This window comes from Ursus americanus, chromosome 23 (genome assembly GCF_024610735.1).
Source record: "Ursus americanus isolate L20-20 chromosome 23, mUrsAme1.1.p, whole genome shotgun sequence".
Classification (NCBI taxonomy): domain Eukaryota; kingdom Metazoa; phylum Chordata; class Mammalia; order Carnivora; family Ursidae; genus Ursus; species Ursus americanus.
The window spans coordinates 16710768-16723224 of record NC_142149.1 but is presented as its reverse complement, the minus strand read 5'-3'; the positions used below and the strand labels follow the sequence as shown (position 1 = coordinate 16723224).

Here is a 12457-nt window from a genome sequence, read left to right as displayed (position 1 = left end):
AAAATTTTTAAAAAGATTTTATTTATTTATTTGAGAGAGAGAGAGAAAGAATAAGCCGTGATGAAGGGCAGAGGGAGAGAGAGAGAGAAGCAGACTCCCTGCTGAGCAGGAAGTCCAATGCGGGGCTCAATCCCAGGACCCTAGGATCACGACGTGAGCTGAAGGCAGACTCTTAACCAACTGAGCCACCCAGGTGCCCCTCTAACTTCTTTCTACACCTCATTCAACTCCTTAGATTCCTATTTAACATCATCTTATTCCTATTCCTTCACAACGGATTACCTCAACAAGGTGTAAGAATTTATGAAGAAAGGGATCCACTGGCTTTACTGGCATTACTGTATGTGTATTTTCAGAAAGGCACTGCTGAATCTCCAGCAAGTGAAATTTCTGGCAATTTTAAAAGATTATAAAAAAGTTCAGGAAATGTGGAAAGCCTTTCTTCTCTTCAGTAACCAGGTGGTGGTGGTGGTGGTGGTGGTGGTGGTGGTGGTGGTGGTGGTGGTAGTAGAAGGGGCCAAGAAAGCAACACCAAATAGAACAGCTTTACTCGGGAGCCTCTCCATACTTAGAGTCAGCTCTCCTAAACATTTAAGGCTGTATTTCAGATTCTTTCTTTCCTCCACTTCTGATTCTATGATTCCAGAGAAGCTGTAGCATAAGAGTTCTGATAGTGCATAAGAGGCCTGGGGCAGTGGTAGCCATCTGTATGGGGAGTTCATTTATAACTAAGAGTCCGTATTCAATGTAAGTAATAAGAATTAGAACTATAGAATCTGCTTTATTACCAGCAAAAATTTAAGACAGCCAAGAACATTAATTACCTAACTCAATCTTTTTGAAAGGCCAAAGGGAATCAAGCACGTTTAAATCAATTCATCATTTATTATAAAACATATCCAACTTACAATTCCTTGTTTTTTCTCATATAGTAAATACATTGAAGAAGATAATGACAAGAATTATTTCCTTTCAGGTTCTTTGCTTTTGAGATTAGGAGCTTCAGGATATTTTAGGGTCATCAGTTCTGATGACCTAAATGCTATTTACTGAATAATATCACACATTTTATTCTTCGGCCAATTTCCCAGATGAACTAAACATGATGCTCTCCTTTGCCCAGAAAAAGCAAAAGACAAGATATACAGGTTACTAATGCTACCAGTGATACATGTGATATAATGATTCAGTGAAAAAAAAAAGCCTTCGATTATATAGTGAATATAAATACCATTTACAAGATGTCAGAATGAGAAAATTAAACTAACCAAAAGCAAAAATAATTCAAAATAGCTTTTCTCCCACAAAAGGAAATTCAGAACTCATTTTAAAAGCCTTACAACAAGGCTAACTCTATTTGTTAAACAACAATAAGTAGTTACTAGGAAATTATAGTTGTCAGAAGAAACAAGAAAATCAGGGATGGGCCAAAGGTGTTCAGATTTTCCAAAAGATAGACGGTAGTTTTTAAAAATTAAACTTTGGCAGCAACCTCCAAAAGTTCTAGGTAAGGTAAATCTACTCTTCTCTAGACCCTTGCAACAAAGTTGGTGAAGCAGGTAATAGTAGCAAACTGAGATGAATTCATATCCTGACCCTGCTTCTTGTTAGTTATGAACCTGGAAGATTAAGGAGCCCCTATCTCTGAGAAAAACAATATTAATGCTACCTAGCTTGCAGAGTGGTTTCGTCAGGATTAAATGAGATATGTTTGTATTTAAGTAATGGTACTCAAAGTATACTGATGTTTATCAGTCTAGAGGAAGGTCTCTAAGAGCACGCTCAAGGGCTATTTCTGACCCGTCTTATTCTCCTTTTTATCAATGACTTGAATATAGACACAGAAGTCATGATTTTAAGCCTATAGGTGAAAACAAAATCAGCAGACAGAGCTACTATGTTGCATAACATGAAAGAATCGAGAACCAAGAAGAGCGTGAACAAGTAGTAGATAGGTCCTGATATAAAGAAAAAAAAATTGTAAAGGGATAAATGTAAGGTTTTATACTTAGGTTCAATAAAACAATTGCACAATACATAAAATGGGGTGGGGGAGCCAATCTTAAAAGAATATGAGAGTTAATTGACTGCAAGCTCATTATGAGCCAAGAGTGTGATTTACTACAGAAAAAAAGCAAATACAATTTTACCTGTATTAATAATGGTAGTAAGCGTTCAGCATATTCTTCACTAATCACTGTGTTCCACTTGGGGCACATTTTAGAAGAAACATTGGCAAAACAGCATTTCCAAAGGAAGGTAATCTAAATGATGAAGGGTTTGGAATACAGAATATTTGAGGAATTGGGGATGTCTGACTACCAAAAGAGAAAATCTGAGAGAATATGTAACCTGTCTTCAAATATATGAGGACCTATCATATGGAAAAGGAATTGTGTTTAGTTCTATGTAGCTGTAAAGAGCTAAAAATTACTTGGGACGCCATATGAAAAAGACCTCTCTAACATGACACTAAAATGGGTTAGCTTTAATGGTGATGCACCCTCTACTGCTAGAATATTCAAACAGAGATTAGATTAGTTTCATTTTAAACAAAAATGTATTGAGCACCTAGGTCCCAGGCAGTGTGCAAAGTACAAGTGATGATAATGAATAAAAAACTAACACGGTCTCTTTTTTCATGAAAGATAAATGGTAAAGGCAAATAACTACACCAATAAATTTAAAATGACAAATAGATAAATCTCTAAGGAAAGGAATACAATTCTTCAAGAGCATATAACAAAGGACCATGACTTGTGTGGGATCAGAACAGACTTCCCTTAAGTAGATGAGTGATCTATGAGTAGGAGGTAAATGGTTGGGAACAGAACATCACAAAGAAAGGAAACAGCACATGCAAAGACCTTGTGGTAAGAGACACTACTAAAGTTCAAGGAACTGAATGGTTTATATAACCTGAGCATAGACTGTAAGGCAGTGAGTAGAAAGAAGCAGGAGTAGAACCACAAAGGGCCTTACAGGACCAATTTGGATTGATCTTCTCCCAAAAGTAACCTGATGCTATTGAGGTAGGGGTTTAAGTAGCAACAGGCATGGGAGGAAACAATCAATGTGGAAAATGCTGTAAAGAGACCTCTAGTGAGCTTCCCGAAGTAGTCCAAACCACAAATGATGGTAGTTTGGGGAAATGAAGTGGAAATAAGAATGCACAGAAGTGGACAGATTGAAGAGACTTTTAGGATATTAAAATGACAAAATCCACGTGACCCGTAGTCCAGTGGGTTATTTGGGTATAGTTTAAAGCACCAGTGCCCAAGCCATATTCTTTGGACCTAATAATACCCTTTTAGGGAAGGGATGGGGTTGGGTGGAATAGAACTCAGTGATGAATTTTACTGGGGGGGGCACTGGTTTCCAGCCTATGGACGGTGATGCCATTCACTGAAACAGAAAACAGGAAAAGTACTAATTAGGTGGGGTAAGATCATAGGTTTAGATGTGAACAGTAGAGTTTGAGGTGCCTTGATTTTAAATAGGCAGTTTGACATATTGATCTGGAATTTAAAGGCTAGATCTGAACTGGGAGTAAAATACTGAGAATCACTGGCATATGGATGGTAGTTGATGCTGTAGGCTTAGAAGAGATTGCCCCAAGAGAAAATGGAGAAGAGAGCCTTGAGGAATATCTGCATTGAATAACAGGGTAGAGGAGGGTGAGTCTGCAAAAGAGAGGTGTGAGTAAAAACAGGAGCAAGCTGCACAGAAGCCATAGGAAGAGCATTTTCCATGAAGGAGGCAATGGTCAACCATGTCAAATGCTGTGGAGACATCAAGCCAAAGAATGAAAAATGTCAATTAAGTTTAGCAACACTTTTCGGTAGACTGATAGGGCCAGAAATCAGACCACAGTGGGCTGAGGGATGAGTAGGTGGTAAGCAAATGGAAGACAATAAATGTACACAACTCTATCAAAATATCTGGCTGAAAAATGGGAAGAGAAAGGAGACAGCTGTGGGGGTTGAGGGAGGGTTTGTCTAAAGATGGGAGAAGCTTAAGTATATTGAGAGGAAACAGGTGAATGCACAGGAGTGGGGTTTTTTGGGTGCAAAAAAAGAGAATCTGAAGCATGGGTAGAGGGAGTAGCCATAGATAAAAGGAGGCTATGGGGAAAAGGAAGAGAAAGAGGTCAAATTAAATGACCTTTAAGGTCTCTTCCCACTCCATAATCTCACGATTTACAATTTCTTTTATATAGGATATTTGCAGGAGAGCATAAATCTACGCAAACTTGTTCAAATAAATCAGTCAAGCACATCCTTATCCCCTAGTGACGCAGTTAATGTCCCCAGGTTTATGACCAGTGTAATCTCTGGGCAAGATCCATCCCTCAGAGAGCTTTTAGCTCATCGCACACTGCAGTACAGCACAGAACCAGCCCTATCTCCCCTTGCCAAACCCATACTACACCGCGATCTTAAGAGGCTAAAGGAGGAAGTAAAATTTAAACCCTGAAACTCAACATATCCTACTGCATTCAAAGCGACTGTCATTCATAAAAACAAAACGCGACACCCTCAAATGCATCCCCACTCCAAGCTGGAGATATTCCTGCCTGTTCCGACAGTGACAGGTCCCCCAGATGGCTGGGGTTTAACACTCAAAGTCATTTGCACCTCCTCCTCCTTTCCCAAGACCTTTCACTCTAAAGAAACAGAAATGGGTTCCTAATGATCCTTCCCACAGCACTCGCCCCAACGCAGCAGACGGATCCCCCGCAATTATTCCAGCGGCTGCACCTAATAAGCCCTAGCAAGGGGGTGCAGAGAAACCCCCAAAGCCCGTCCGACGGGGCTGGGACCGCCACAATTCTGCGGCTGGCTTGGGGGAAGCGGGTAACAAGCCCCAAGGCATGGAAAGGGAGAATTAAAGGAGACCCAGGAGACCCAGGGTAGTGAGGGGGTCACCTCCCCTCGAGCTTCCTTAGGGGAATGGAGTTTCTGAGGAAGGGCAATCCCCTGCCACCGCTCCCCCTTCTCACCCTCAAGCCCTTCTCTGGCTTGCCGCCCCCTCCAACCCCCCATCTGCTGGGACTCACTCCCCCTCCCCTGGGGCCGTCCGGACCTCGGAGTGCCCGCGAGCCCGGCGCCCCCGCCTCGAGCCGCAGGTTCGGGGCCGGCACTCACCCGGCCCGCCATCTTCGCGGACACGTCCGGCTCCGCGGCTGCAGCTGGGCGCTTAGTAAAGCCCGCCCCCGCCGCGCGCGCGCGCGCGCCCGTCGCCCGCCCTCGCGCAGGCGCGCAGCCGTCGTGAGGCCGCGCCCGCGCCCGGCCGCGTCCCCGGCGCTCCCGTCCCGTAGGGCGCGCGCAGGCTCAGCGGCTGCCGAGGGGCGGGCGGGGCGGCGGCGCCATTTTGAGCGGGAGCTGCGGGTGCTGTGACTGATTTCTGCAGAGTGCCTATCCGCTAGCGACTTTCTCAATGGTTTCTTTTTCGAGTCTTGTCACAGCTGACCGTTTGCGCCGGACTTTGTAGCAAGGCCTGTGATGTTTTAATCCCTTAGCTCAGCTTCTCTTTGCCCGCTGGTGCTTGCCCAGTAATGGCCTCTCATCCTTTTAACTTTCTGCTTCCAGATCCATTGAAATGTGAAAATGTGCCTAAGAGTCCTGCCCGAAGTTGGTTCTGAGTTCAAGTTCTGCGTGAATTCAAGCGTTTTTCTGTAGGCGAGCTTGTTTACCTAGCTCCTGGAAATTAATCAACGTTGGCATTTGTATTTAGCTTATGTGTAGCCTGGAAAACAGTATTTTCTAAAAATTTAAAAGTGAATTGTGATTGTTGCTATACCTTTATTTTCTATATTTTTTATTTCATTATTAGGTATATTCATTTATAAAGGTAATAATTTTAACAATCTTTAAAATTCCCCAGTATTGTTTCATTTTAGACAATACGGCGGAATTTGAATGAACTATGCCCAAAATTCATTCTTTTTTTTTTTTTTTTTTTTTACCTCGATGTTTCTACTATACCATTTCCTCACTGGAGTCTCAGAATAGGGGATAATAATTATTAGAATAAATAATTATAACAACAGCAGCAGCAGCACCCTGCAAGAAGAGAGATTCTGCCTAGCAGATTCCCTGATGCTTTTATTGCCCCTGCCCCTGATAGCTTGTATTTCTATAAGCTATCAGCTCTTAAGACAGGAGAAACAACAGGATTTATCTTTCATTTCTCACAGTTGATTAGGTCAAAATAGTTTTTCCAACATGAGCAAAGGAAAAAATTAGAAGAGCTGGGCATACTTAGCGGTTTAAAATTGGGAATAAAAATCAATAAGTGGCCTGAAGGCGGGCCAGACACAGAAGAAACAAAATCAGGCCAGTTTTATGAACTCTCACGCAGTGCCTGAGAACCACATTGCTTTATTGGACAAATCAGATGTTAACTAAATCAGTGATCTGAGTTTGTCAGGAAAGACAGAACTAGTTGAACTCTGATCTATTAACTTGCAAAAGCTACAAAAACAATGAGAATGGATTGGTGAGCTTGGAGGTGTAGGTTCTTGTCCCTTCCCTTGCTTTGCCAACTCACTTGCCATATCTCTTAAGCTCTCTGAGCCTGTTTCCTTATCTGCAAAGTGAGAGATATAATTAGATGAGCTTAATGGTTGTGTCTTATATTTGTTGATACTTTGAATTTGAATCTGTAAATCAAAGAGATTTATCAAACAGATCCAGAATATGATATTGGTTCTCAGGCCAATGACCTTGACATTATTTTCAAGGCCAGAGAATAATGCAAATATATATACACCACTGGTTTGGTACTAGGTAAAATAGATTGCAAGGAAAAATGTCTTTAATCTCTCCAATAGGGAGGAATACTTACCACCTAGGAAAGATAGGCTCGCTGGAGAGGTTCCAATGTGTCTGTTTAGAGCGAGTAATAGGCCACCCTTTGTAGCGTCTCCAAAGTGGTATAAATTCAATAGCATCATGTACACTGTCCTACAGGTCCACCTATCAAAGAAACTAGGTAGGCATGAGCTCTTGCCTTTAAGGTGCTTAGTATCCAGCTGGAGCAGAAGGATTCTGAGATACTGGTCCAGGCTGTCACAGTGCCTGTACTTCCCATCTGTGCCTTGCTCTGATCTTCAGGGTTATCTTAGAAATAGTGGAACTGATTCTGCATCACCTTTGAGCAATTCTTACAGTGATAGTCGATAACGAATAAATATTTTGCTGCCCCACATCCACGACCCCTTTTTCTGGCCACAGTTCCTCCAGCTCATGCAGCTTGGAAACTGTCAGACAAGGTGCCCTGCCATCCCCTGGCCCAGGAGGGAGCACAGAACCTAAGCTCAATCAATCAGATGCTTCTCTCCCAAGCAATTGCAACCTTTTCTATCCTGAGGAAGATAGAAAACAGTGAGAGCTGATTCACTACAATGGTGACACCTTGAAAAGACCATTCATGAATTATCTAGACCCCTGGAGTTTATCTGGTTTCTGTCTTCTGCAAAATCTGACTGTCCCTCTTTGTCTTCATTTGTTTGTCACTTTCTTTTTCCTTCTCTTCCTCAAAAAAAATACCTCCCTCAGCTCTTCATTGATCCTGAAATCCTTTTAATATGTTTTTCATTTACAATGAGAAAGTAGGTAAGACAGCTAACAATGATTTAGATTTATCCCTTTTTTTTTTAAGTAATCTTAATGCCCAGCATGGAGCTCCAACTCACAACCCCAAGATTAGGAGTCACATGCCCTACTGAATGAGCCAGCCAGATGTCCCTAAATTTATCCTGAAGTGTAAATGACCAGCATAATTTTCTAAGGGCTGCAGGGCTTTTTTAGAGAGGCAGGAAGTGGATGAGGTGAGACTAGGGATAGAGTCAGAGAGGAAAGGGGTATTAGGTACCTCGTATGAAAGGACAAAAGATAATGACATAATAATGAATTAGATATAGCAGTGTCTAAAATAAGTAACAGTGAGGAACGGGGGTGGTGGTGGTAAGGGTTTGATCAAGATCGGTTCTTGTTGAACTGTGTGACCCAGTGTAATGATTAATTTTATGTGTCAGTTTGGCTGGGTCACAGTGCCCAGATCCTTGGTCAAACATTATGCTGGATGTTCCCATGTGGATATTTTTAGATGAGATTTACATTTAAATCCATGGATTTTGAGTACAGTAGGTACTCTCCATAACGTGGGTGGGCATCATCTAATCAGTTGAAGGCCTGCATTGAATAAAAGGCTAATCTCCTGGGAGCAACAGGAAATTTTCCAGCAGACTGCCTTCTGACTTCATCTGCAACATTACATCTTCCTGCTTTCCTAGCACAATGCCTTTGGACTGGAACTGCAAATCTTCCCTGAATCTTCAGTTTGCCAGCCTGCCTCATCAAATTTTTGGACTCCCCAAGCCTCCACAATTTCATGAGCCAATTTCTTAAATAAAATTTTCATTTTATACAAATATTCATACAATACACCCTATTGATTCTGTTTCTCTGGAGAACCCTGACTTATACACTAAATTTCCTGTCAGTGACAACAAAGTGATTCCAGGCTTCTACATAGTGAAACTTAATATCACCTGATCCTCCCTGATGGGTAACCAACATTTATATGTGGAGGCCTGATTCGAAGACTAAAGACTGCATGGATATAATTCTGTGTTCAAATTATGGCCCATTCAGCATCACTTAGTAAGAGCTCCACTGGAATGGGGTTGAGTGACTTTCCGGTTACAGAGGCATTTTGGTTCTAACAGTTGCGGTAGGAATTTAACTGGGGGAAAATTTCTTCTGTGTGTTGAAGAGTGAAGGTAATAGTAACCTACATAGGAGTGAACTGAATCAGTGTTGTCTAGTTTATTTAACAAAGCAATGCAGCTTTTTGGTGCTTGCCATGTTACCCAGAAGAAAACTACCTTTTGTCCGTGGAAACTCTAGGGTTAAACAAATGGTGCTGGGAACAGAGAGGTGTTTTAGTGGCTTCACCGTGTGGGTTTCAAACATCTTCCAGCAAGACTGCATGCAGGTGTTTCAGGGAACAGTGCTATGCAGTGAATTCACCACTGCATTGTAAATGTCGGAGAACATCCTCCAGTGGCCTTGTGTATGAGTGACAAGGACCTGTACCGCCCCTCTTGTAGAAGATGTCATTGTGAAGCAGATAAAAGTGGTCCCCAGAGCCCCTTTTACACCCTTCCCCCTGCACCGCCTCCTCTCTTTCCCAAGTTCTTTGAGCATTAGCAACCTCATATATTACTTTTCCCAGAAGTATATGCAATTTAAGAGAATATTGCTGGGGAGAGCAATGCCTAACCTAAAAAAACAAATTGCTACTGGTGGAATTTCAGAGATTGTGACATCTCTCTAGGGAGCTTTATGTCGATAATGATCCATACTCTTGCCCCTCCAATCATAACCCACAGGTCAGCCACCCATGACCTAAGCCCAGGCTTAAGGGAAAACTTCATTTTACAGCCCCGTGGTAGCCAGTTTTAGGAAAATAGAGTTGCCATCTGTTTGTTTTCTGTTGGAGAAACCTATTTCCCAAAACGATGGCTAAGGCTAGGGAAGGGAGCAAAATGGAGAAAGGGTATGGAATTTTTAAAGAAAGGAAGATGGGCTGATGCAATGCAGCATTTTAGCTGCAGTCAGGTTTTTTATTGTTGGTGTTATTTGTTTTGATGAATAGGTCTTTTCTCTTTGGAAGATCAAGGACAAACACCTATAGTCACAAAAAAACAATTCATTCTGAAAAGTCTGAGTGGGCAGGAGAGATGATAGAACCCTCCGTGGAAAGGAATGAATGTTGCTATGGAAACCAGATGATCCTTTAGTGTGAGCCCCAAAGCTTGCTTGCTAGGCTGCCTAACCCTGCATATTAACATTGTGGGTCCGGAGAGCTGCTTGCAGTTCTTTGGAAAGGAATTATTCAGATATTGGTCTGATGAGCTTTTATGCATCTTGTAAAAAGGAAGTCAGTCTCCCGGAAAGGACTGAGTTGCCTGAAATCTTAAGACACTAGAGGCCCACAAACCACAGCTCACTGGTCATTACAATACTGGCTATCTGTGATGGCTCTCAGGAGGGCTTCTGAGAAAAAGTGAAGATGTGTCTATGGTTTCTGGAGGGCTGTTTCTAGGGCAAGGAACATGAAAAGCAGGGCTTTCCAAGAGAAGGAGGAGACATCTCTTGAGCAGAAGTGTGACCAGAATAGAGGTATAAAGGGGTGTCTGGCTGGCTCAGTCAGTAAGGCATGCAATTCTTGATCTTGGGGTCATGAGTTCGAGCCCTATGTTGGACACAGAGATTACTTAAGTTAAAAGAAAAAAAGAATAAAGGAATATGTTTAGTGATACTTGGGGGAGGGTGGTGTGGGTATACTGTGTGACATTTAGACACTCTAAACTGAAATGGTTTCATGGAGAATTAAATGAGATAATTATCATACAGTACCTAACACATTCATACCTGGTGCAGTAGTTACACAGATACTAACTACCACTACCAAGAGTACTATACACTAGTACGCTATTAGCTGATTTTAAAGTCTAACTCAGAGAAGGAAAGCTATCTCCAGTTGAGATGTTTCTCAGGGTGAAATGATCTGTTTCTCCCCAGAGCACTTTCTACTTGCCATGCTGTACAAATAACATTACATTGACAAGAAATGTTTGCTTTTTTCAAAGATTTATTTATTTGAGAGAGAGAAAGCACGTACGTGCTGGGGGGGGGGGTGGGGGAGAGGGAGAGGGAGAGAGAGAATCCCCAGAAGACTCCCTGCTGAGTAAGGAACCTGAGACACAGGGTTCCATCCCATGACCCTGAGATCATGACCTGAGCTGAAACCAAGAGTCGAACCCCTAACCGACAGCCACTCAGGCGCCCCAAGAGATGTTTTCTATTAAGGAAAAAACCCTACTCAATCAACATCACTGTAAACAATTCATTTATTGAGTCACCACAATTGAGCTTAATAAACTTTCCCTGAACAGTTACCATGATTTCAATTATAAAGTCTTAATTGTGGGTTTTATATTAAAAAAAAAAGTTGAGTTTTGCATTATGAAATTAGTTTTTTCTCTCAATCACTTAAAGAAAAAAAATCACAACCCTGTCTCCTGAATACAATCTTTAGTAAGTTAGACCTGTTTTCTTCTAGCCCCTCTCCCATACATTCCTCATGCATATTATTATAAAAATATATGATGGGTGCCTGGCTGGCTCAGTTGGAAGAGCATGTGACTCTTGATCTTGGGGTTGTGAGTTTGAGCCCTGTGTTGGGTGTAGAGATTACTTTAAAAAATAACATCTTAAAAAACATATACATATGAAACATATGTATGTGTAAAACATACATAAACATAAAACATAAATGCATGCGTGAGTATATATGTATATAAACATGTCTCTGTGTGAATATATGTACCTACAGGTGGTTGTAATCCTGTAACAATTGAGTGCCTTGTGGGCAGGGACTTTGTTTTATTCATAGGCATCATGATGCAGATCTTGGGAAAATAATGCATATTCTCAGGTCATTGAGGTGGAGGAATAAAGCCCCATGATTATCAGCTCCAACATTCCTTCTGTAGGGTACAAACGATGGTAGGAAAGATCTTTTCTTTGCTATTTCAACTTTTTTTCAGGTTATGATGAATCCATTTAAACAGGCTTCATAATTGCTGGCAAAACAGTTTTGCATCTTTGACTTGGAAGTCAGCAGAAGGACGTGAATAGTTCATTTTCAGTAGATGAAATAAAAATGCTAGTAAACATTTGGAGAAAAACAAGTAATCAGAGAAATGAAAATGAAACCAACATGAGATACTTTTCTTTTTTTTTTTAAGATTTTATTTATTTATGTGACAGAGAGACAGCCAGCCAGAGAGGGAACACAGCAGGGGAGTGGGAGAGGAAGAAGCAGGCTCCCAGCGGAGGAGCCCGATGTGGGACTCAATCCCCGAAACGCCGGGATCACGCCCTGAGCCGAAGGCAGACGCTTAACGACTGCGCTACCCAGGCGCCCCAGAGATACTTTTTTTTTCTTTTGGTTATCAAATTAGAGAACAAAACACATTAAGAAGAGCTTACGAAATGATGAAGTAAGCACTGTTTTCACCTGGCAACGGGAAATGTACAAATGTACATTGTCAAGTGAATAGGAAAATGTACGTTTTGGTTTGGGAATGTACATTTGCATAGTCTACTCAGAACACAATTCGGCAGTGTAATATATTATCAAGAACCTAAACATCTTCATGTTTTAACCCAGTGATACCACTTTTGGGGTTTTTCCTGAGGAAAAACAATAGCCAGGAATTCTGGGGGGAAAAAAGTTCAACATTATTCATATAGAAAAGCTTAAAAACAATCTAAATGTTGAACTCCATGAAAATGATTAAATAAATCAGAGTATATCCTTATGACGGAATATCACACATTTCAGAAATGTTTAAATGTTAAGGAATGTGGAAAATGCT

General features: G+C 41.4%; 1 protein-coding gene across 1 annotated transcript in view; it reads right to left on the bottom strand.

Moving 5' to 3' along the window:
* NSF (N-ethylmaleimide sensitive factor, vesicle fusing ATPase) overlaps positions 1-5233 on the bottom strand; it is a 147125-nt gene extending 141892 nt beyond the window's left edge. The window contains exon 1 of the mRNA XM_045814603.2: positions 5148-5233. Within this exon, the coding sequence (XP_045670559.1) occupies positions 5148-5159 (12 nt within the window). The 5' untranslated portion in view covers positions 5160-5233. The remainder of the gene's footprint in view (positions 1-5147) is intronic.
* Positions 5234-12457: the final 7224 nt, after the last annotated feature.